The 26,978-nt window shown below is 43.3% G+C and overlaps 1 protein-coding gene across 11 annotated transcripts in view; it reads left to right on the top strand.

The window, feature by feature from the left end:
• CADPS (calcium dependent secretion activator) overlaps positions 1–26,978 on the top strand; it is a 560,269-nt gene that overhangs the window by 326,626 nt on the left and 206,665 nt on the right. For all 11 annotated transcript variants that reach the window (XM_056524520.1, XM_056524514.1, XM_056524517.1 and 8 more), the window contains exon 12: positions 22,279–22,415. In XM_056524520.1, coding sequence (XP_056380495.1) covers positions 22,279–22,415 — 137 coding nt within the window. The remainder of the gene's footprint in view (positions 1–22,278; positions 22,416–26,978) is intronic.

The following is a 26,978-nucleotide window of genomic DNA, read 5'->3' as shown; positions in this document are numbered from 1 at the left end:
GTTTCCCTTCATCCAGGAGAAATACTCTGTTTGCTACCCTATCCCTGGTCATGGATTGTTAGCACATTCTTATTATCCGACCACTGCCTTTCTTATCTGGACCACTACCTAACATCAGCCATTTATAATTCTAGTATTGACCTATTCCGCATACAGGCATGTAGCTCCTTCAGACACCAGGATGCAAGCATGACTTCTATGTCTTCACCCCCCTCAGATACTTTCCTGGTTGATAGGACCTACTAGCAATGCATGGCTGATCTCAGGATGAGCCTATTAAGCCAAATCAATAGGCTTTCCTTAGAATCATATATGTATGTCATATACTGTATACAATATCTATCAATTATTTTACATTTCTTATCTATTGCAGTTGCATTTCAAGCAAGATAGCTCTGAATTTCATATAAACTGATGGTGTAATGTGTTGTTCATCTGAAAGTGCAATACTGGATTAACCTCTTTCTCCCTAAGATCACTAATGCTGTTCATTAAAATTTCCTTTGAATGTTGCTAAGAGCTCATATACCTCATTTACAGTATCCACATCCATGGACGACACCTCAGCCTGCTAGAATATCTCTTCTGTAACAATGAGGCTGGAAGGTGTGAGACCCAGGTGCTTAGTCTTTCCCTTTGCACAGCACATTGTTATCAAGTTGTAGAGTCAGTCGTTCCCAAATTTAGTAACGTGCTAAGTACATCGATTCACACTGGCACCCCTGACAATGTAGTTTACCAGACACCTAAGTCCTCCAGGTAATGCTAATAGATAAGTGTCTGTTAGAAGAATGAAAGGTGTATATTTACCACTAAATAAGCAGAAACACTAACAAATGTTGCTTAATTAAAAGGTGCCCATTCTAATCTGAGAGAGCCCCATGCTGCCAGGAAGGTCAGATGTATAAAGATCACAGGCACATTAAGTGTGAATAGTAACTGCTCCAAATGTAAAAGCTTCTAATAAAAGTAACTACTTGTATTATACAGTATTACACAACTCCTTCATGAATCAAAGATTTACTGAGGACAGAGGTGTAACTGGAAGGTCCTGGATACCAATGATAAATTTGTAACAGGCCCCACCCAACTATCTTGCCTAATAGTACTGATCTCCTATGGGGGCCTCAGCTTTGTAAACACTAGGTAAGACCCCCAACTTTGCAAGTTGTGTGTTCTGGAAATGTAAGGGTCCTGTTTAGAGTATTTGCATATTGCATGTGGTCCACCCTTTAGATTTGATAGGCCAATGGTTATTTATTTATTCATTTTACATTTTTCTTATTGTTATTTTATAGTGCAGTCAGTGTGTCCTCAAGTATGTTAAGTGTCACAATAAATAAACATTTAAAGGAATAAATAAATAGGTAAATAAACAGATAAGTAAATGCATAGGCATGGATGCCCTTTTTACTGTGCCCCAAACAGAGCTGTGATGGATTCAGCTAGATTCAGCAGCTCTGCCACGTGACTTTTCTCATTGCTGGGACCCAGTTGTTTAAAATGTGCCCATTAAGAGGCCAAAACTGTAGGAAAAAAATTCTGCGGTCTGTACTGGGTGTTAGACAGCTGAGCCCTTGAGTACCTTAAAAATATCAAATGGTGTTACTAAGCCCCCTGGAAACTACTGCAGTTTAGTAATTCCAGTTGCTTTTTATAAATAGATAAAAAGTAAAGCTGGCTATAAACATGAGATTTTAATAGACCAACAGAACGATCAACCCTCTGACAGTAGTTTTAGTCTATTTAGTCTATGATCTGATTAGTTGATGGGTGGTTGTTTATTTAAAAGACCCCCTGGTGTTCTGAAGAAGTGCCACAAATATAGAAATATCCTGCTGTTTTGTTTTACTCTTATCTAATCTAATTTGTTAATTCCCCCTTTATTAACCCATGTTCTGCTGTATAATATTTTTTTAATATTGACTGACTAGAATTTAGCTGGCAAGGAGTTAAATTTGTTTAGTAATGTCCAGGCCCACACACCGACTTGCAGCCCTCTCCTTCTCACGCCCTGTTCTCTAAACACTGCCTGCTCTTATGACCCTACCTCCAATTAGGCTCCGCTAGGTGACAGTGCTTTTATTCTGGCTGATGCCACCAAATCTTCTTCTCCACTGATGCTGGAAAGTGCAGACCATTTATTATGTACTGTATTTAGTCATAAGCGTAGTTATTTACTAACACAACTGCTAGCATTTTCTCTATGTATCTCCTATTTGCACTGCAGATAATTTATTTAAAGGAAAATCCACTTTTGTCGGAGAAACTATTGCGTTACTTAATTTCCAAGGAGAATGTAAATTTTCAAAAGGAACTATATAAATTAAGACACAATCAAATTCCAAACGTACAAAAAAAGTTGATGTATGTTTTATAGCCAACAATGCTAGTGTCCAGTAAAATAGGCTTTGAGGAGGTCTAAGAAATCTCTAGGTGGTTAAAACAATTTCCAATCTTTAATTTACTTCAAGAAATTGCACAGCATTCAGTGAAATTGGTGATCCCACTTATCCAAAAGGAGATCTGTTTTAGTCAACAGTAGAGTATTCAGAGCATGTGTGATGGCTCTACTACATCAATCAGCCCTCCTGAGGTATATAGGTTGGGGTTGCATGGACAAGACACCCCTTTTAGTTTCCAAAAGGTTTAGAACTCTAAACCTTTATCACTCTAAGAAACAATTTGCCATCTGGATTATTTGATGGAAGAGTAGCTTGTTACATGAAGTACATTCACACATTCAGGATTTTCTGCAAATTTGATGTTGCAGATTCCAATGTAACTACAGTAAATGATTGAACACAACATCAAATCTGCAGCTTCAAATATACAGGAGATCTTGTACATTATACACGATTGTACCCTAAAAAGTATTTTCCGGGACTTTAAAGGGGTACTCCACCCCTAGACCTCTTATCCCCTATCCAAAGGAAAGGGGATAAGATGTCTGACCGTGGGTGTCCCGCCGCTGCACCCCCGTACGCCAGCAGCCTTGAGCTATGTTTGCTCCGTAGCTGATGACGGGCGATACAGGGGAGGGGGTATTGTGATGTCCCCGCCCCCTTGTGACATCATGTCCCGCCCCTCAAAGCAAGTCTATGGGAGGGGGCTTGGATTGAAGGAGCGGGGTGTGATGTCATGAGGGGGCGGTGACATCACAATACCCCGTCCCCTGTATCGGCCGTCATCAGCCATGGAGCAAACATAGTTCCAGGCTGCTGATGTACAGGGGTGCAGCAAGAGATATTGCGGCGGTCCCCAGCGGCAGGACCTTTGTGATCAGACATCTTATCCCCTATCTTTTGGATGTCATATTGATGACCTATCCTTAGGATACACATTAGATTGGTGGAGTTCCAACTCACGGTACCCCCAACAATCAGTTGAATGAAATGGCCATCTGTATTAAAATCCTGGAAAACCCCTTTAACATTTTTCTGTGTATAATAAAAAAGTAAAGTAGTATAGGCCCCATAATAAAATATCAAGTTATCTCATGGTGCTACTTTACACCAACAACCTCCAAGTGACTAGAAACTACTACCATTTAATTTTCAGGAGCAGCTCTTACAAACATGACAACACATTTCCAGTCTCTTGCAGTGCTTTCTCCCTTCCATGTAGGATGAGGCCACTTTGATATGTGTTCCGTTCTGTATAGGCTGTTTTCAACCTGCCCCTGTGGTACATAGACTGAGTACAATATCACTTTTAAGTTAACACTGGATCCAGTATTGCATTTTAAGATACTTAAATTTTGTTTTCTTTCAGACAGGTAAGGTGATATCAATGTTCCTTTATTTGTTTCTAAAACTAGAATTTATTTGTCCTTATCTCTGTCTAGTATACCTTGTATATATATTTTTTGTGTTTAGAGGAACCTAGAACCATAGACAAGCTTCTCTCCTAGATCCCAGCCCCCGAGCATTTCAACATGTGTTATATTGCAGAAAAAGACATAGTTCGCTCTCTCTTTCAGAGCTGTCTATGGGGAGCAAGGGGGGTCAATAGATTGTAATAGCTACCCAGCTCTAAAAAATATGTATACGTCTTCAGGTCAACTAGACATTACTGAAAACTTAGTCAAAGTGGATATCATGGCAGCTCTGAAACTTAGGGTGGACTTCATTTTTGCATTTGAAATCTAAAAACTAGACCCTGCTATTCATTCATTTGTGTGATTCCACAAATCACTTTTATTTGGCTAATTCAGAATCGGTCTAATGCCTATCCCCTACTTCTTTTTATTTTATGTCTTGTGTCTCTTATCTATCTGTATATTCAAAAAACAATCACTAAAAATGATATCCATGACACACTACGGGATGTCATTGAAAAAAACATGCAAGCCTATTGCCTACTGTAAGCTTCATAAAAGTGACCACCTGTCTGCAAGCACCTACTGTCTGTCCTGTCTGTCGCAGTAGAACATTCAATCAAACACATGCCCAGAAATATCATTGAAAAATCAAATATATTTATATATTTTTTTAGTTAAACTAAAATGCTCTTTAACTTGATTCATGTTTGGTCCTCTTATATTTGAATGCCTTTTTTTTAACTATATGGAATGATCAGGCACTTCTGCTATTGCAAAATAAATATTTTACTATAGATATGTTATCATGATGTAAGGAAAAAAAATATATTTTTTTTAAATCACAAAGTTGACTAGCAATTCAAAAAGTTTTCTGAAGGTTTTCTTTTTCATTCATTGCCTGAACCCTAGTACTTAACTTGCTAAACTGGGGCCCCTGTCTGCTTTCCTGAGTCTTTATGTTGTTCTGGTTTGTTTCTTCTTACCCTGCAAACTTCTAGCTGGACTGAAGGGTAAGTGCTTCCCTATAGATGGCACAGCTCAGATAATCTGACCAGATTATCTGACATACGCAGTGTGCTTTTTTTTCTCTCTAAACCTTTCTCATGTTTAGATTTGTAGTCAAAATATTCATGTTTTCCTAAATCTAGGTTTGAATTGTAAGTTTCCATACTGAAATTAGGATGCATGTGATGTTTGCATAATTGCCTTCTCTCCTTGGCTTGTACTCCAGCATCACACGATGCTCTTGATCTAGATTATTCATTGTGTTGTTTTTTGTGTGTTTTTGTGTGTATTTGCTTTCTAAGGCCAGCAACATTTATATTTATATATATATATATATATATATTTTCTATTTTCATTTTACTTTCAATTATTCACAAGCACATCCCATGGATTGCAAAATGCTTGTGTTCAGATCATTCTGCACTGCAACAGGAAAATGCAACTTTTAATTTTCTGCCACATTCACTTTTTATTTTTTTAATATATAATTTGTCTGTAAATGTCATTAGTGGTTTCAATGAGCTGCATGAATGAGTTCACATATATGCCTGTTACGTGCAATAGTGAGTGTCAGGAAAATGGCATTAAAGGCACACTAACCACACTAGAAAATGTAGATAGTACCGGTATAATATAATATTCATGCTAAAAGGTCTTTGTTCACAATTGCATGTGTGATTTTCATTTATAATAGAAACTATGATATAGTGCTGGATCTGTCGCATGATGGATACTACATAGCCCAATGGACTCAACTGACCTATAATGTGCTCTGCCAGGTTGTGGTATGCATTAGTGGGAAAAATAGTTCATACAACAATACCATTCCTGTAGAAGCTGACAGGGATAATAACATTGAGAGATTTCAATGACAGTGTGAACAGAGCCTTAACCCCTTAAGGACCCAGTCGATTTTCACCTTAAGGACCTGGGCATTTTTTGCACATCTGACCACTGTAACTTTAAGCATCAATAACTCTGGGATGCTTTTACTTTTCTTTCTGATTCCGAGATAGTTTTTTTGTGACATATTCTACTTTGTCAGTGGTAAATTTTTGATACGATCATTTCTTGGTGAAAAATGTGAAAATTAGTATTTTTTTTTACGTTGAAACTCTCTGCTTATAAAGAAAATAGACATAGCAAATAAATTATCTGTTGATTTTGGAAGACATCAGTGGGCTTCAAAGTTCAGCAGCAATTTTTCAATTTTTCACCAACTTTTCAAAATTGGAATTTTTCAGGGACCAGTTCCGTTTTGAAGTGGATTTGAAGGGCCTTCATATTAGAAATACCCCATAAATGACCCCATTATCAAAACTGCACCCTCAATGTATTCAAAATGACATTCAGAAAGTGTGTTAACCCTTTAGGTGTTTCACAGGAATAGCAGCAAAGTGAAGGAGAAGTGAAGGAGTTATTATAGACACAGTTTTTTTTTAAAATTTTCAAGGGGTAAAAGGAGAAAAAGCCCCTCAAAAATTTGTAACCCAATTTCTCACAAGTAAGGAAATACCTCATATGTGTATGTAAAGTGTTCGGCGGGCGCAGTAGAGGGCTCAGAAGGAAGGAGCGACAATGGGATTTTGGAGAGTGAGTTTTTCTGAAATGGTTTTTGGGGGGCATGCCACATTTAGGAAGCCCCTATAGTGCCAATAAATAAAAAAAAAAACATGGCATACTATTTTGGAAACTACACCCCTCAAGGAACATAACAAAAGGGACAGTGAGCCTTAACACCCCACAGGTGTTTGAAGACTTTTTGTTAAAGTCGGATGTGTAAATAAATATTTTTTTTTCACTAAAGTGCTGGTTTTCTCCCAAATTTAACATTTTTACAAGGGGTAATAAGAGAAAATGCCCCCCAAAATGTGTAACCCCATCTCTTCTGAGTATGGAAATACCCCATGTGTGGACGTCAAGTGCACTACGGGCGCACTACAATGCTCAGAAGAGAAGGAGATACATTTGGCTTTAAGAAAGCAAATTTAGCTGAAATGGTTTTTGGTGGGCATGTCACATTTAGGAAGCCCCTATGGTGCCAGAACAGCAAAAAAACACATGGCATACTATTTTGGAAACTACACCCCTCAAGGAACGTAACTACACCCCTCAAGGAATGTAACAAGGGGTACAGTGAGCCTTAACACCCCACAGGTGTTTGACAAATTTATGCAAAAGTTGTACGTGAAAATGAAAAATTCGAAAAAGCCTCCCAAAATGAGTATGGAAATACCCCATATGTGGATATAAAGTGCTCTGCGAGTGAACTACAATACTCAGAAGAGAAGGAGCGCCATTGAGCTTTTGGAGAGAGAATTTGGTTGGAATGGAAGTCGGGGGCCATGTGTGTTTACAAAGCCTCCCGTGGTGCTAGAACAGTGGACCCCCCCCCCCCCCCCACACACACACACACGTGACTCCATTTTGGAAACTACACCCCTCAAAGAATTTAATAAGCGGTGCAGGGAGCATTTACACCCCATTGGCGTTTGACAGATCTTTGGAACAGTGGGCTGTGCAAATGAAATATTTCCGAGTTCGGAAATACCCCATATGTGGTACTAAACTGTTGCCTTGAAATACGATATGGCTCCAAAGCGAGAGAGCGCCATGCGCATTTGAGGCCTATTTTGGGGATTTGCATCAGCCACCAAAATACCCTACAGCAGTGTTTCCCAAACAGGGTGCCTCCAGCTGTTGCAAAACTCCCAGCATGCCTTGACAGTCAGTGGCTGGGAGTGTAATACTGGGAGTTGTTGTTTTTCAACAGCTGGAGGCTCCGTGTTGGAAACAGTGCTGTACAAGACGTTTCGTTTTTTTTTTTATTCGTGGGGGACTGTGTAAGGGTGTATATATATATATACTTTTTTATTTTGTGTAGTGTAGTATAGCGTAGTGTAGTGTTTTTAGGGTACAATCACACAGGCAGGGGTTTACTGGGAGTTTCTTGCTGGGAGTTTGAGCTGCGGTAGAAAATTTGCCGCATCTCAAACTTGCCGCAGGAAACTCGCTGTAAACTCCCTCCCATGTGAATGTACCTTGTACATTCACATGGGGGGGGGGACCTCCAGCTGTTGCAAAACTACAACTCCCAGCATGCACTGACAACCCATACATGCTGGGAGTTGTAGTTATGCAACAGCTGGAGACACATTGGTTGCGTAACACAGAGTTTGTTACTTAACTCAGTGTTTCGCAACCAGTGTGCCTCCGGCTGTTGCAAAACTAGAACACCCAGCAAGTACAATCTTTCAGTGCATGCTGGGAGTTATAGTTTTGCAACAGCTGGAGGCACACTGGCTGCGAAACACTGAGTTAGGACACAAACTCTGTTTCACAACCAATGTGTCTCCAGCTGTTGCAAAACTGCAACACTCAGCATGCATTGACAGTCGAAGGGCAGGCTGAGAGTTGTAGTTTTGCAACAGCTGGAGGCACACTAAACTCTCAGCATGCCCTTTGGTAGTCTGTGCATGCTTGGAGTTGTAGTTATGCAACACAGTTATGAAACTCCTGCTGTTTCAAAACTACAACTCCCAGCATGCCCTTTGGCTGTAAATGATGAGAGTTGTTGCTTAGCAACAGCAGGAGGTGAGCAGGCCTCACCTCCTGCTGTATCCTGCCTCCGGAACCGCAGCCACTGCTGCCACCGCTCCTTCTGCTGGGACCGCCGCCGCCACTTCTGAGGGGACCCCCGCCGGACCAGGGAGAGGTAGAAGACCCCCGCCGTCCCCGATCACCACCCAGAAGGGCAGTGATTGGTTGTACATTCTGACTGATCAACTCGTGCCACCTCACTCCTGCTGGGTAAGGGTGAATGGGGCTGTCTCGGACAGCCCCATTCACCCTTTTTTTTCAAGTCACCAGAGAAATGATGGACGCGGAATCACCGCCAATCACCGGTCTCAGGACCCCCCCAGGGGTTTGCACTGGGTGCCTGCTGATAGATATTCCCATGGGAGTACAGGTTAATATGTAGCCTTCATCTGAAAATTTTAGGTAATCTGCATCAAGTTGAAAAAGCTAAGCTGATTTAGATACAGTGTATATCTTTATGGAAAAAGTAATGTATAAGTGCTGCCAGCAATGATGCAGAGGTTGTAGATGGGGAGCAGTCTGTCAGTGCCTAGACCATACACACACACTGCATCAAATTGGTCTGCATGGCTGTCATCCGATCATCTAAAGATAATGCACAAGAAAGCTTGCAAACAGTTGCTGAAGATAAGCAGACTAAGGGCATACATTACTGGAAGCAAGTCCTGTGGTCCAATGAGACCAAGATAAACTTATTTGGTTCAGATTGTGTCAAGCGTGTGTGGCAGCAACCTGGTGAGGAGTACAAAGACAAGTGTATCTTGTCTACAGTCATGCATGCTTATGGGAGTGTCATGGTCCGGGCCTGCATGAGTCCTGCTAGCACTGGAGAGCTACAGTTCATTGAGGGACCCGTGAAGACCAACATGAACTGTGACATGCTGAAGCAGAGCATGATCACCTTTGGGGACTGGGCCAAAGGGCAGTTTTCCAACATGATAACAACCCCAAATACACCACCAAGATGACCACTGCCTTGCTAAAGAAGCTAAGGGTAAAGTAAATGGACTGACCAAGCATGTTTCCAGACTTAAACCCTATTAAAGTGGTACTTTTATTTTTTTTAATCAACTGGTGCCAGAAAGTTAAACAGATTTTTAAATTACTTCTATTTTGAAATCTTAATCCTTTCAGTACTTATCAGCTGCTGTATGCTCCAGAGGAAGTTGAGTTGTTGTTTTCTGTCTGACCACAGTGCTCTCTGGTGACACCTCTGTCCGTGTCAGGAACAGTCCAGAGCAGAAAAGGTTTGCTATGGGGATTTGCTCCTGCTCTGTACAGTTTCTGACATGGACAAAGGTGTCAGCAGAGAGCACTGTGGTCAGACAGAAAAGAACTACACAACTTCCTCTGTAGTATACAGCAGCTGATAAGTACTGCAAGGATTAAGATTTTTTAAATATAAGTAATTTACAAATCTGTATAACTTTCTGGCACCAGTTGATTTAAAAAAAATGTTTCTACTGGAGTGCCTTTTCTACTTTAAGCTTCTTTGAGGATGGAGGAGCACAAGGTCTCTAACATCCATCAGCTCTGTGATGTCATGGAGGAGTAGAAGAGGACTACAGTGGTAACCTGTGAAGCTATGGAAAACTTCATGCCCAAGAGACTTATGACAGTGCTAGAAAATAATGGTGGCCACACAAAATATTGACACTTTGGACCCAATTTTAGAGATTTTCACTTAGGGGTGTACTCACTTTTGTTGCCAAGGTTTAGACATTAATTGTTGTGTGTTGAGTTATTTTAAGAGGACACAACATTAACACTGTTACACAGGCTGTACACTCACTACTTTACATTGTAGCCGAGGGTCATTTCTTCCATGTTAGTACATGATAAAATAGGATAACATATTTACAAAAATGTGAGGGGTGGACTCGCTTATGTAAGATACTGTATATAATGTGAGGGGTGGACTCACTTATGTAAGATACTGTACATAATGTGAGGGGTGAACTCACTTATGGGAGATACTGTATATATAATGTGAGTGGTGGACTCACTTATGGTATATACTGTATATAATGTGAGTGGTGGACTCACTTATGGGATATACTGTATATAATGTGAGGAGTGGAGTCACTTATGGGAGATACTGTATATAATGTGAGGGGTGGAGTCACTTATGGGAGATACTGTATATATAATGTGAGTGGTGGACTCACTTATGGGATATACTGTATATAATGTGATGGGTGGACTGTGCATCTATCAGCTTAGCTCTTCCTGCTCTATTACATGATGCTTGTTCACAAATCTGTCAGAGGTTCACATATTAATTAATTCTTCATGGTATGCAGTATTTTACCTGTCTGAACAACAGAGACCTTATTGAAACCCAAAAAAGATAGTGCGGCCCATTGGGAGCTTCTAGTGTCTGTCGTGCATCAGATCCAGCACTGAACCTTGGTTTTCCATTCATGACAAATCCCAATGCAGATCTGAACATTGCAATATGCATTACCAACATTAAACTATTAGCATTTCAAGTCAAAACAAAAACATAAAGTCTGAAAACAACACTAATTTGAAAGGGAACCTGTCTTCACTTTCATGCTGCCTGAACCACGAGTCACTGAGTTGGTCCCCAGTGACTTCTGACTGCCCTGCCAGCTTTGATTTTTAGATCTCTTCCTATACCCAAACAGTGAAAGGCTCTATCAACCAAGGCTGGTGGGACAGGGAGAAGCCACAGGGAAGCACCCATTTAATTGTGGTTCAGTTAGCATGAAATTCATGACAGGTTTTTTAGTCCTCATCTTATAGATATATCTGCCAACTATGCCTTCAAGTTCTCTTAGTACATATTAGTCAAGTAATTTCTCTGTTCCTTAATTCCCAGGGTAACAAGATAGGATTTCTTTATAAATGCTTAGATAAAGGGATTGTCCAGTTCTGTAACTTTCTTTTTAACAGCTCAGAATAAAGCAGAAGACAAAAATAAGTAATACTTACCTCATCGATCCTTCGCTACTCCCATTCCCAAGCTTCCAGGGTCCCAAGCTGCCAGTAGTTGGTGGCAGCAGTCACATGTCCATCATGTAAGAGGTGACCAGGAGGTACAGAGACAAATACAATGCTGGAAACTTTGGAATAGGAGCTGTGATGGTTGGTTACTTTACATCATTCTGAACTGTCCTTTTTTTTCTCTATTAAATGGCCAGACAATTCATTAAAAGCAAAGGCTCTATAGTAGTCATCCAACAGATCCACCCTTAATATATTACAAAAAAAATCTAAAACCATGGCAAAAAAAAACAGAGTTCTGCAAGTTCAACCCTCAAACTATAAAACACATTGATAACATGTCATGTTGACTTTTGATTCACTTAAGTGGATTTGGCATACTTATCAGCCAAAAAAGGTCAAAATACCTAAATTCTCCATGCACCAGCTGGTCCAGGTGTCCTTGTTGTCAACATTTTTACACAGTTTATGATCCACATATGTGAACCTTTTTCTGGGGGCATCAGATTGAAATGGTAAAAGACAGTTGCTGTCACGATTCGGCTTCCAGGTAGTGGATCCTCTGTGTCAGCGAGGGATTGGCGTGGACCGTGCTAGTGGACCGGTTCTAAGAGGCAACTGGTATTCACCAGAGCCCGCCGCAAAGCGGGATGGTCTTGCTGCGGCAGTAGCAACCAGGTCGTATCCACTAGCAACGGCTCTACCTCGCTGACTGCTGAGAAGGCGTGGGACAGAAGGACTAGGCAGAGGCAAGGTCAGACGTAGCAGAAGGTCGGGGGCAGGCGGCAAGGTTCGTAGTCAGGATGGGTAGCAGAAGTTCAGGTACACAGGCTTTGGACACACTAAACGCTTTCACTGGCACAAGGCAACAAGATCCGGCAAGGGAGTGCATGGGAGGAGGTCAGATAAAGGCAGGGAGCAGGTGGGAGCCAATTAAGCTAATTGGGCCAGGCACCAATCATTGGTGCACTGGCCCTTTAAGTCTCAGAGAGCTGGCGCGCGCGCGCCCTAGAGAGCGGAGCCGCGCGCGCCAGCACATGACAGCAGGGGACCGGGACGGGTAAGTGACCTGGGATGCGATTCGCGAGCGGGCGCGTCCCGCTGTGCGGATCGCATCCCCAACGGCCAAGACAGTGCAGCGCTCCCGGTCAGCGGGACTGACCGGGGCGCTGCAGGGAGAAAGACGCCGTGAGCGCTCCGGGGAGGAGCGGGGACCCGGAGAGCTAGGCGTAACAGTACCCCCCCCCTTAGGTCTCCCCTTCTCTTTGTCCGGTAACTGCCTCCCCTGGGATGAGGACACCGGGAAAGAATGGAGGGTTTCCTCAACGGCAGGCAGTACAGCAGGAGTGGGAATGGGGAGGGAGGGCAGAGGGCGAGGCCTGGCACGGGGCAGTGTGACACCAGGACGGGGGCCATGGGGAGGCACAGAGGCTTGCCTGACGGGACTGGGAGGGGGGGAGAGGCACTTCCTGTGGCAGGCAGAGTCCCAGTTCCTGATCTCCCCGGTGGTCCAATCAATGGTGGGGGAATGAAGCCGGAGCCAAGGCAGACCGAGGAGGACCTCAGAGGTACAGTTGGGGAGAATGAAGAACTCAATCCTCTCAAGGTGGGGTCCAATAGACATGAGGAGGGGCTCTGTGCGGTAACGCACGGTGCAGTCCAATCTGGCTCCGTTGACCGCGGAAATGTAGAGCGGCTTGACGAGACGGGTCACCGGGATGCTGAATTTATTAACAAACGACTCCAAAATAAAATTTCCAGAGGCACCGGAGTCCAAGCAGGCCACGGCTGAGAGGGAGGAGTTGGCTGAAGAAGAAATCCGCACGGGCACCGTGAGACGTGGAGGAGCAGACTTGGAACCAAGAGACGCCACACCCACGTGAGCTGGGTGCGTGCGTGCGTTTCCCAGGCGTGGAGGACGGATAGGGCAATCCACCAAGAAATGCTCGGTACTGGCACAGTAAAGACAGAGATTTTCTTCCCTACGGCGATTCCTCTCTTCCTGGGTCAGGCGAGACTTATCCACTTGCATGGCCTCCTCGGCGGGAGGCCCAGGCGTAGATTGCAACGGATACTGTGGGAGAGGTGCCCAGAGATCTAAGTCTTTTTCCTGGCGGAGCTCTTGGTGTCGCTCAGAAAAACGCATGTCAATGCGGGTAGCTAGATGGATGAGTTCTTGCAGATTGGCAGGAATCTCTCGTGCGGCCAGCACATCCTTGATGCGACTGGATAGGCCTTTTTTAAAGGTCGCGCAGAGAGCCTCGTTATTCCATGATAACTCGGAGGCAAGAGTACGAAATTGGATGGCGTACTCGCCCACTGAAGAATTACCCTGGACCAGGTTCAACAGGGCAGTCTCGGCAGAAGAAGCTCGGGCTGGCTCCTCGAAGACACTCCGGAGTTCAGCGAAGAAGGCCTGGACTGTGGCTGTGGCAGGATCATTGCGGTCCCAGAGCGGTGTGGCCCAAGACAAGGCCTTTCCTGAAAGAAGGCTTACTACGAACGCCACCTTAGACCGTTCTGAAGGAAACAAGTCCGACAACATCTCCATATGCAGGGAACACTGAGACAAAAATCCACGGCAGAGTTTAGAGTCCCCATCAAATTTGTCCGGCAGGGACAAGCGGAGGTTAGGAGCGGCCACTCGCTGCGGAGGAGGTGCAGGAGCTGGCGGAGGAGATGGTTGCTGCTGTAGCAGAGGCAGAAGTTGCTGTAACATGGCGGTCAACTGCGACAGCTGCTGTCCTTGTTGGGCAATCTGCTGCGATTGCTGAGCGACCACCGTGGGAAGATCAGCGAGACTTGGCAGCGGCACCTCAGCGGGATCCATGGCCGGATCTACTGTCACGATTCGGCTTCCAGGTAGTGGATCCTCTGTGTCAGCGAGGGATTGGCGTGGACCGTGCTAGTGGACCAGTTCTAAGAGGCAACTGGTATTCACCAGAGCCCGCCGCAAAGCGGGATGGTCTTGCTGCGGCAGTAGCAACCAGGTCGTATCCACTAGCAACGGCTCTACCTCGCTGACTGCTGAGAAGGCGTGGGACAGAAGGACTAGGCAGAGGCAAGGTCAGACGTAGCAGAAGGTCGGGGGCAGGCGGCAAGGTTCGTAGTCAGGATGGGTAGCAGAAGTTCAGGTACACAGGCTTTGGACACACTAAACGCTTTCACTGGCACAAGGCAACAAGATCCGGCAAGGGAGTGCATGGGAGGAGGTCAGATAAAGGCAGGGAGCAGGTGGGAGCCAATTAAGCTAATTGGGCCAGGCACCAATCATTGGTGCACTGGCCCTTTAAGTCTCAGAGAGCTGGCGCGCGCGCGCCCTAGAGAGCGGAGCCGCGCGCGCCAGCACATGACAGCAGGGGACCGGGACGGGTAAGTGACCTGGGATGCGATTCGCGAGCGGGCGCGTCCCGCTGTGCGAATCGCATCCCCAACGGCCAAGACAGTGCAGCGCTCCCGGTCAGCGGGACTGACCGGGGCGCTGCAGGGAGAAAGACGCCGTGAGCGCTCCGGGGAGGAGCGGGGACCCGGAGAGCTAGGCGTAACAGTTGCTTTATATGTGAATACTGCCCAATATATCAGTAGATTTTATTACCCAGCAGAACATTATCCAGTTACTGGATTATTTGACTTAATATTTTTTGGTTCCTTTTCAAATGTGGTAAGGATAAAAGCAAATGATCTGGCATCGCATGCGGCCGAAGAGCGGCAGCCAATCACCACACACATTTGTTGGCAAACTTATGCAGTGATTGGCTGTCACATTTTGTCCACATACAGATGCCGTATCTTTATAATAACATTGATTTTTTTTTAATTATCTTTTTTGTGTCTATTTTCCCATTATAAATTCAAAAAGCATGTTGATTTATTCTTAATATAGAACCACAAAATGCTTTTATAAAATGTTTCCAATGCACACAGTTACTGAATACTGACATTTTTTCTTCCTTATTTCATTTACTGATTTAATTTACTGTAGAACTAAATATATACCATGCTGGAGTTATTGAAAAGCAATAAAGAAGTAGGAGAAAAAGTCATACTTTCCTTTCACTTGCTGGTTAGCTGGTGAGGTCAAAATGATTGAGACTTCCTTACAGTCTACCTTTGTATCTTCTACAATGGAAATAAATTAGATTTCTAATTCAAACCAGAATCAATCAAGGCTGGTGGGGTGGGAAGAAGCTACCAGGGACCGCCCAATGAATTGTTGTTTAGGCAACATAAAAAATAGGACAGGTTTGCTCTAAACATAAGATAAAATACACAACAAAATAAAATACAAAACAAAAAAAAATGATATTATTTTTTATTTATGTATGTGATATTTGCATTACATTCCCTTTGTGACACTGAATGTATTGAGGCTTAAAGGGGTTATCCAGGAATAGAAAAACAGAGCTACTTTCTTTAAAAAAAAAAAACATCCTGTCTGTCTCCAGGTTGGGTGTGGTTCTGGAGATCAGTTCCATTGAAGTGAATGGAGCAAAGTTGTAAAACCACACACAACCTCGAGACAGACATGGGAGTGTTTTTGAAATAAATTAGCTGTGTTTTTCTATTCCTTGATAACTCCTTTAATACAAAATATTTGTAGAAAAATGATCAAATCTCATGACAGTGGTTGCGTGCCTTTAATGTAAAATGCTGTAATACTCTTTTAATATTAGTTTATCTGTTTTATTTTATTTCTCTCGTTTCTCTCATAATCCACTTGAGTTGTTTAGTTTGTGGATGTTTAGTTTTCGTCTTATCACTTATTTCTGTCATTTTTCTTTTTGAACACCCAAGAGGGCATAAGACTTGTCATGAGAGTTGGCAAATATGTATTTGGAGTATTTTGAATGCAATATGAGATGGAGCAGGTGACGTCCCTCCTGACCATGAATACAATACTCCTTATCCTTCCTTCTTTCTTTCTCTCCTTTATTTTGCTTACATTCCCCTTGGATAGCAGGCAGAATCTTATCCTTACTTCTTCAAGCAGATACAATATTCTTTTTTTGGGTGTCTGAATAGGACTCCAGCTAAGCAATGCTGCAATATGATAACATGCTGGAGGTTGCTATTTTTATTAAACCAAAAAACTATACCTATATATTTTCAAATAAAAAATAAAAAGGGAAAGGATGAATGAGAGAACGAATGAATGGACTTCTTGGATTGAAATCTCAGTACTTTGCACCATTCGCTATCTTGTGAGATCTTGACGATTGTTTGTTCTGCTTGACATAAATCTTTTAACACTCCATTCAGTTCACTGCTATGTTTTTCTTGTATGATCAACTCGTATCTGCTACATTCACGTTTGACGTTTCAGGCGTTTAGGCTTCTGGAGGCCTGCCATAACCTTGCATTATCTGGCTTGTCTTCCTGCGCCAAAAAGCATGAAACCCAACTATAACATTCTACATTAATAGCATGAACAAAATGTGCGCAAATCACAAAAAAAAGCATGCTACTTTTGACATATGTTCCCATGAACTGTATTTTGGAATTAACTGCTCATTAAATATGAACAATTTTGCATCAAACATATCCAATGACGTTTATGCTCTGTATTATTATACTGTTGTTGTTATTTGATAATGTCGACTATTATTCCAAGACAATGGCTATTCAGTACAGAATATATTTATTTACAGTTCTGCAAGTAATGATAAGACATTATTAATTGAGAAATTCTTATAATTCCACAAATCATTTCTTAAGTATTTTTTGTAATTTTTTTTTAATTGAGATTAGGGTTTGATTTGTTGTTATCATTATTATTACTATACTTTTTAACATAAAAACCTATTTTTTAGCTATATTTACTTATATTAAATAATACAGTGATCAATTTAAGCAAAAAGAGCTTTTAAGTTTTTTTTCCACCACATTATTATTTTTTTTACTTATATTAAAAAAATATTTACTTATATTAAATATTTACTTATATTAAATAAGACAGTGATCAATTTAAGCAAAACAAGCTTTTAAGTTTTTTTTCCACCACATTATTATTTTTTTTTCAAAGGCTGAAAACATACATAACAATGTGTAGGAATAAATTATTATAATTAACGTAGCATTTAAACAGTAAAAGAATTCCCTTTGCATTATCATAAAATATCAGTGATTTTTCCAAATAAATAAAAAAGATGCATGTTTGGGGCATATATGTTTGTATGCGTGCGTATGTGTGTTTATTTCAGACCTCTACAGATTGATTCTTGAATGTGTGCAGTTCTTTCCTGTTGTCGTTGCTGACTTTAAAATAATGGCCAGTTAGGGTATGTTCACACCTATAACTTCACTATATAGGTGCTTATAATTGGACACTGTTATACTATGTTTGGTTTATTGAACTCAATGGATTTGGCACAGGTGGTATTTGTTGGCATACCATTCTGACGATTTGCCGACACATACCACAAATAAAGCGGAGTTTTAAGTGTGAACATGCCTGTAATATTTGGTTTCTAATTGGATACTAAAACATTTATTCTAACTCCCCTTACTAGGAGATCATGGGTGATACAAAAACTTGTACACATATAACCAGACAGACGGTACTTTTTAAATGATTAAATTATAGCTTAAAAGTGGAACTTGAAGCCTGAAACAAAGCATTTTCAAAAATGTAATAGATAATAAAGCTTAAATACACTTCCACATATAATTCCTAATAAACCCTATTTGACCTTTATTTATTATATATAGCTTTTCTAAGCATTATTGGAATGTTACAATTTTTCATGTAGGAAAAAACAATATTTTGTGTTGTTTTCATGAAAATGATCAAACATCACATGACCACCACTAATATTCATGTCAGGAAACTTATGTGGTGTCTTCCGTTTAGTGTACTGTATGTAACTCCCTTGTTGTCTTAGATTCCTGTGTCAATTCCTTCCGAAAAGTGTACAAATACAGTAGGTACCGAAGGTATAGGGTTTTTTTTCTTTACATTTAAAATAATCTTTTTATTAATTTTGGTTTTGTTTTGATTCTTTTCCCTAAAATAAATGCCATAAGAAAAAAATAATAATAATGATGAATAAGATCAAGCTTTAATGGCAGAAGGCCTTGAAAATTCAAAAAGAAAAAAATCTACGTCTTTCGATTACTATTAGGGATCATTTTATCAAAGCTGTTCTGCTGCTGGTGTATGCACTTGTTTCTCTTGTGCTTTTGGTATCTGAAGAGAAGTTTTAATGCAGCCTTACATTTCATATTCAAATCTCCTAGAAGATTACCCACTTGAGCTATAGAACACGAACAGCATGCACAGCAGGAGACTGAGTGTTTCTCTGTGGTGGGCAGAAGTGTTTTTTTTTTTTTTTTTTATTCCATGAAAATTAGCCACATTATTTTTCTCTATAATTTTGCCTTCTTTTTAATTGATAAAAATGAAATTATGGTTTTAAAATAATTCATCCCTATTTATTTTTTATTTTTTGCATTAAGTTATTAAGAGCCATATTTTAGCTATGTATATTTACTGGCAAACCTCTAATGGTAATAAAATATAATATATTTGTTAACCCCTCAATAAGCTACCATAAGATAATTTTATTTAGAAAATTATAAATAACTTCAGTTAAAAACATATTGTATATTTTCTTTTTCTTTATTTACTATTTATTTTTTCATAACATTAAGAAATTGCAAATGGTTTGCAATTTTAAATTCAGTTTACTTTACTGGTATTTTCTTTATTTTATGAGTAGTTTACATTTGTAAATTGGATAGATCACTTCTAATACTCTAAAATAGCAAAAATTTTAATAAATGTAGGCTTTACAACAGTGCATGGATCTACCCAGACTTGTAAAGAAATGCCAACTGGTTGGGGCATGGTGGTGATCATAGAAAAACAGACAGCTCAATAAGTCTACATTTATTTTAAAGGGGTACTCCGGTGCTTAGACATCTTATCCCCTATCCAAAGGATAGGGGATAAGATGCCTGACCGCGGGAGTCCCGCCGCTGGGGACCACCGTGACATCACGCTCCGCCCCTCAATGCAAGCCTATGGGAGGGGGCGTGAAAGCGTGACATCACACGGGGGCGCAGGCGTGACGTCACTCTCTAGCCGCCCTGTGATCGCCCGTAATCAGACACGGAGCGAACACGCTCTGGGGACTGATTACAAACGGGGTGCCGCGTGCAAGATCACGGGGGTCCCCAGCGGCGGGACTCCCGCGGTCAGGCATCTTATCCCCTATCCTTTGGATAGGGGATAAGATGTCTAAGCACCGGAATACCCCTTTAAGTTTTGTTTCAGTAAGTGGTTTGTGCAAATTTGTTCATGGATAAGGAAATAAGGGGGTAAAATCTTTACTTGTTTGCCCTTTTATTTACAAACTCCAACCGCTGTGCCTATTAAAACGGTGGGCATATTTAAGTAACAACAGTCCTTCATATATGCTAGAGTCCTCAAAACTGGCCAAGAATTCCCTATTAGGGTCTATACACACAGACAGTATTCTGCACATATTTTAAGCACAGGATTTGATGCTGCAGATTTGAAGCTGTGTTCAGTCATTTAGTAATAGATTGAACTTTGCAGCATAAAATCTGCAGCTTCAAATTAAATATGCGCAGGATACTATATGCGAGAATAAACCCTTAAAATAGAATAAACTTTGCCCTTGTCATGTACTGACCCTGTAAAAATGTGGACTGTTTGCAGGTTTGACATATTTAACTTTTATTTTAACAATGATTATATGTGACAAAGACATTTCTTGTTGCCATTGCAAAATATTTTTTGTGTGTAAGTGTGTGAATTATTTAAAATCTCCGATATATACATATAAAAAATATTGCAATACAGCAATGTACTGAATGTGTAGCGTATGTGTATACATACTTAAAAAATCACAATAAATGGAGTTATTTGCCATGAGACAATTTAGGAGGCAGACAATAGATGAAAAAAAAAGTCTAAACATGAAATAAACATTAACATAAAATATTCTGTAAAGTAATGGAATTGAAGTAAGATGTTTGTGAGATTAAGGGGTCATTTACTTCAGGTATATAAGGAAAATATGCACCAAGAGTGTTTTCCCTGTATTCACAATATAATTGTTTGATATCTCATTGTATAGGTAAAGACTATTAAAATACAGTGCGCTTTCATTACATGTAAAATCATTGCCAAGAAGGCAAAGTAAAAAAATACTACTTACCTTCATTGAAGGAGTTATCTACTGTTGTACTTGTTAGGCTATTTTACACCTGTAGTGTACACTTGCTATATGCATGGGAAAATCTCATAAAAACAACATACTGATAGACCCCCTTATCATGCGAAGGAGGCCGGAAAAGTGGTTTCCTGCAAGGCTTGCTTTTTTCTGCTGGATGGAATAGTGTAGACATCTACGCTCTTCTATAGAGCAGGATCCTGAAAAAAAATATGTATACACCCTCTGGACACCACAAAAATGTGGTGAGAAAAGCGCCTTTAAAGAATCCCTTGACAAAAAAAGACCACAATGTGTACCCCAGTAGGGGCCCATCAGCTGTAAACTGTGGGAAAACCTGATGGTACCTGTTATTTCCCTGCAGTGGCCCCACAGGGGAAATTAGGCATTACACAGTACCCGTTAAAATAAAGGGTTGTCTGAGAGATGCTCCTTGCAGCGGCTTTCCATGTGTTATCTATAGTTAAAGGGGTTCTCCGGTGCTTACACATCTTATCCCCTATCCAAAGGATAGGGGATAAGATGCCTGATCGCGGGAGTCCCGCAGCTGGGGACACGTGACGTCACACGGGGGCGGAGGCGTGACGTCACACGTTGAGGGGCGGAGCGTGACATCACACGGGGGCGGAGGTGTGACGTCACACGCTGCCGACCCTGTAGTCGCCCATAATCAGACCCGGAGCGAACACGCTTCAGGGACTGATTACAAACGGGGTGCCGCGTGCATGATCGCGGGCGTCCCGAGCTGCGGGACTCCCGCGATCAGGCATCTTATCCCCTATCCTTTGGATAGGGGATAAGATGTGTAAGCACCGGAGAACCCCTTTAATTAGAAACTGTAAGAAGAATAGCCAAACTATTGAGGTTGCACAGAAATGTTATCTGAACCCCATGGCCTTAAAGATCTATACTATTACCCAGTAATAAATACAAAGTTAAACATTGGTTTAATGACTTCAGGATAGACTTCACGATAGAAAGAGCTGTTTCCATATTTAAATAGCTGCAACCATTAAGTAATTTAACATAAAAAGTAATTGGTGGTTATGTAAACAGCCCAAGTGCTGGGGCCCAACACGCCGAAGCTACGGTACAATATGTTATACAAATCACCCATGGTTACTGTATACAGTAACTACTCCTCCCTCCAACCCACAAACCTCACTTACAGGATTTCTCATGTTCATTATGGTTCTAGCTCCTATGAAGAACCACTGCCAGCCTGTAAATAGTGATCAATAAATTGCAAAAACTAACATGAAATCCTGCTTTTTTTTTAACTTCCATTCATATATGTGTACATATTTACACAATAATATGTAATGTTTAATAAAATTTTAGCATTTGGATGTGTGTGCAAACTACTTGTCGTAAATGACCCTACAATACTATGTGTCCTCTCTTTGTCTCTATTTTCCAGTATTAAATGTAGAATAAGTGTTCATAAACATCATTTCTAGATAATAAGTTTATAAAGAAAACCCGATGCTATGCATTCACTCTTGAGGTTTAGCGACATCTAACTAAACAATAAAGTCCATGTCTAGATTATTTTACATTTAAATTACATTTCATATTTAAAATATTTTTTATATTAGGATTCATTGGGTTAAAAAGAAAAAAAAATGGTTATTTCTGTTCCTCTAAACTGTGTTTTTCTCCACACATGCAAACAAACAGATGCCGACAGAGCTCAAAAACATGGCATGGATGAATTCATATCTTCAAACCCGTGTAACTTTGATCACGCCACCCTATTTGAGATGGTTCAGCGGCTTACACTAGACCATAGACTTAACGACTCATATTCTTGCCTGGTGAGTTTCTCCTACTTATATATGGTACTTTTGCATTTTTATGCATGATGATATAGGGCTTGGTTTTCCAGAGTAGACAAAAGCAACTTTTAAAGGTTTTACCATAAACAAAACATTTCTCCTGTCCACAGGGTAGGTGATTAATGTCTCATTGGTGTGGGTCCAACCTCTTTGATCCCCACTTACTACCAGATCAGGAGTCCCTTGTCCCTTCTGGTTGGATGGAGCCTAGGTTTAGTATGTACACTGTCACTCCATTCAAACGTTATTAGACTGCTAGAGGATGCCAACACAGTACTCTATATTAGGAAATCCTGTAACCTTTGATAGGAACAGCTGTGTATATAGGGGAACATGGCAGTTCTGACTATTCTTGGGGTTCTATAACTTAACCTCCATCGGTCAGATATTTATCACTTAGCCTGAATATGTTATATACATATATATATATATATATATATATATATATATATATATATATATATATTAAAGGGTCAATCTTTCTGAGCATATTCCGGGGGGGAGAGTGCAGCTCTGTTCCCTCAATGAGGTTGTGATGAGAACACTTACTGTATGTCTCTAATAACACATACCCAAGGACCTGCTACACATCCACAGACCTGCCTTTCCGTTCAGAGGCAATGTTAGATAGACAGATAAATATGCACTTTTGGCACGTTACATTGTCACGTCCACCAATAACATGATAAAAACAAGCTTTCCATGGATAGTGTGGAAGGAGTTGGGGAGGCTGGAAGGGCATATGGGGCCAATATGTATAGTGGAGGTGTGATGCTCTGACAGTAACATTTTTTCACATACAGTGGCACAGCATTCTTGATGGTTATGGTTCTCAGATGAGCTTAGGGGAGGGGTTTTGCCTATTTTCAGGATTAGCCATCAATACATCAATATCTCATTTAGGAGGTGCTGACAACCAGCACCCAAGCCAATCAGCTTGTCACGATGCCGGCTGGCAGGTAGTGGATCCTCTGTGCCAGAGAGGGATTGGCGTGGACCGTGCTAGTGGACCGGTTCTAAGCCACTACTGGTTTTCACCAGAGCCCGCCGCAAAGCGGGATGGTCTTGCTGCGGCGGTAGTGACCAGGTCGTATCCACTAGCAACGGCTCACCTCTCTGGCTGCTGAAGATACTGAAGATAGGCGAGGTACAAGGGAGTAGGCAGTAGCAAGGTCGGACGTAGCAGAAGGTCGGGGGCAGGCGGCAAGGTTCGTAGTCAGGGGAGATAGCAAAGGTACTGGTACACAGGCTATTGAACACACAAGGAACGCTTTCACTGGCACTAAGGCAACAAGATCCGGCAAGGGAGTGCAAGGGAGGAGACTAGATATAGCCAGGGAACAGGTGGGAACCAATTAAGCTAATTGGGCCAGGCACCAATCATTGGTGCACTGGCCCTTTAAGTCTCAGGGAGCTGGCGCGCGCGCGCCCTAGAGAGCGGAGCCGCGCGCGCCAGCACATGACCGCAGGAGACGGGAACGGGTAAGTGACCTGGGATGCGATTCGCGAGCGGGCGCGTCCCGCTGTGCGAATCGCATCCCCAACGGCCATGGCAGAGCAGCGCTCCCGGTCAGCGCTGACCGGGGAGCTGCAGGGAGAAGGACGCCGTGAGCGCTCCGGGGAGGAGCGGGGACCCGGAGCGCTAGGCGTAACAGTACCCCCCCCCCTTAGGTCTCCCCTTCTCTTTATCGGGTAACTGCCTCCCCTGGGATGAGGACACCGGGAAAGGATGGAGGGATTCCTCAACGGCAGGCAGAACCGCAGGAGTAGGAATGGGGAGAGAGGGCAGAGGGCGAGACCTGGCACAGGGCAGTGTGACACCAGGACGAGGGCCATGAGGGGACACAGAAGCTTGCCTGATGGAACTGGGAGGGGGGGAGGGGCATTTCCTGTGGCAGGCAGAGTCCTTAATGACCTTAGGGGGACCGAATACAGGAGGAACCACAGAGTTACGGCAAGGGTTACTGGGAACCGGTTTTAGACAGTTCTTGGCACAAGAGGACCCCCAACTCTTGATCTCCCCAGTGGACCAATCCAGGATTGGGGAATGAAGTTGAAGCCAGGGAAGTCCAAGGAGAATTTCCGAGGTGCAATTGGGGAGGACCAAAAGTTCAATCCTCTCGTGATGAGATCCGATGCTCATAAGAAGGGGCTCCGTGCGGAAACGTATGGTACAGTCCAACCTGGCTCCGTTGACCGCGGAAATGTGGAGTGGCTTGACAAGACGGGTCACCGGAATACGAAATTTATTCACAAAGGACTCCCGAATAAAATTCCCAGAAGCTCCAGAGTCCAGGCAGGCCACGGCTGAGAGGGGAGAGCTGGCTGAAGTGGAAATCCGAACAGGTACCGTGAGACGTGGAGAAGCCGACTTGGCATCAAGAGACGCCACACCCACGAGAGCTGAGTGCGAGCGTGCGTTTCCCAGACGTGGAGGACGGATTGGGCAATCCACCAAAAAATGTTCAGTACTGGCACAGTACAGACAGAGATTCTCTTCCTTACGGCGATTCCTCTCTTCCAGGGTCAGGCGAGACCGATCCACTTGCATGGCCTCCTCGGCGGGAGGCCTAGGCGCAGATTGCAGTGGAGACTGTGGGAGAGGTGGCCAGAGATCTAAGTCTTTTTCCTGGCGGAGCTCTTGATGCCTCTCAGAAAAACGCATGTCAATGCGAGTGGCTAGATGAATGAGTTCATGCAGGTTAGCAGGAGTCTCTCGTGCGGCCAGAACATCTTTAATGTTGCTGGATAGGCCTTTTTTGAAGGTCGCGCAGAGGGCCTCATTATTCCAGGACAATTCTGAAGCAAGAGTACGGAATTGTACGGCATACTCGCCAACGGAAGAATTACCCTGGACCAGGTTCAACAGGGCAGTCTCAGCAGAAGAGGCTCGGGCAGGTTCCTCAAAGACACTTCGGATTTCCGAGAAGAAGGAGTGTACAGAGGCAGTGACGGGGTCATTGCGGTCCCAGAGCGGTGTGGCCCATGACAGGGCTTTTCCGGACAGAAGGCTGACTACGAAAGCCACCTTAGACCTTTCAGTGGGAAACAGGTTCGACATCATCTCCAGATGCAGGGAACATTGGGAAAGAAAGCCACGGCAAAACTTAGAGTCCCCATTAAATTTGTCCGGCAAAGACAGGCGGAGGCTAGGAGTGGCCACTCGCTGCGGAAGGGGTGCAGGAGCTGGCGGAGGAGATGGTTGTTGCTGCTGTAGCTGAGACTGAACTTGCTGTAGCTGCGACTGTTGCTGCTGTTGCTGTGACTGGAGCTGCTGTAGCTGCGACTGGAGTTGCTGTGTCATGGTGGTCAAGTACGACAGCTGGTGCTCTTGTCGGGCGACCAATGTAGGGAGGTCGGCGGCAGCTGGCAGAGGAACTTCAGCGGGATCCATGGCCGGATCTACTGTCACGATGCCGGCTGGCAGGTAGTGGATCCTCTGTGCCAGAGAGGGATTGGCGTGGACCGTGCTAGTGGACCGGTTCTAAGCCACTACTGGTTTTCACCAGAGCCCGCCGCAAAGCGGGATGGTCTTGCTGCGGCGGTAGTGACCAGGTCGTATCCACTAGCAACGGCTCACCTCTCTGGCTGCTGAAGATACTGAAGATAGGCGAGGTACAAGGGAGTAGGCAGTAGCAAGGTCGGACGTAGCAGAAGGTCGGGGGCAGGCGGCAAGGTTCGTAGTCAGGGGAGATAGCAAAGGTACTGGTACACAGGCTATTGAACACACAAGGAACGCTTTCACTGGCACTAAGGCAACAAGATCCGGCAAGGGAGTGCAAGGGAGGAGACTAGATATAGCCAGGGAACAGGTGGGAACCAATTAAGCTAATTGGGCCAGGCACCAATCATTGGTGCACTGGCCCTTTAAGTCTCAGGGAGCTGGCGCGCGCGCGCCCTAGAGAGCGGAGCCGCGCGCGCCAGCACATGACCGCAGGAGACGGGAACGGGTAAGTGACCTGGGATGCGATTCGCGAGCGGGCGCGTCCCGCTGTGCGAATCGCATCCCCAACGGCCATGGCAGAGCAGCGCTCCCGGTCAGCGCTGACCGGGGAGCTGCAGGGAGAAGGACGCCGTGAGCGCTCCGGGGAGGAGCGGGGACCCGGAGCGCTAGGCGTAACAGTACCCCCCCCCTTAGGTCTCCCCTTCTCTTTATCGGGTAACTGCCTCCCCTGGGATGAGGACACCGGGAAAGGATGGAGGGATTCCTCAACGGCAGGCAGAACCGCAGGAGTAGGAATGGGGAGAGAGGGCAGAGGGCGAGACCTGGCACAGGGCAGTGTGACACCAGGACGAGGGCCATGAGGGGACACAGAAGCTTGCCTGATGGAACTGGGAGGGGGGGAGGGGCATTTCCTGTGGCAGGCAGAGTCCTTAATGACCTTAGGGGGACCGAATACAGGAGGAACCACAGAGTTACGGCAAGGGTTACTGGGAACCGGTTTTAGACAGTTCTTGGCACAAGAGGACCCCCAACTCTTGATCTCCCCAGTGGACCAATCCAGGATTGGGGAATGAAGTTGAAGCCAGGGAAGTCCAAGG

This window comes from Hyla sarda, chromosome 6 (genome assembly GCF_029499605.1).
Source record: "Hyla sarda isolate aHylSar1 chromosome 6, aHylSar1.hap1, whole genome shotgun sequence".
NCBI classification, from domain to species: Eukaryota; Metazoa; Chordata; class Amphibia; order Anura; family Hylidae; genus Hyla; species Hyla sarda.
This window is presented reverse-complemented; position numbering and strand designations above follow the sequence as displayed.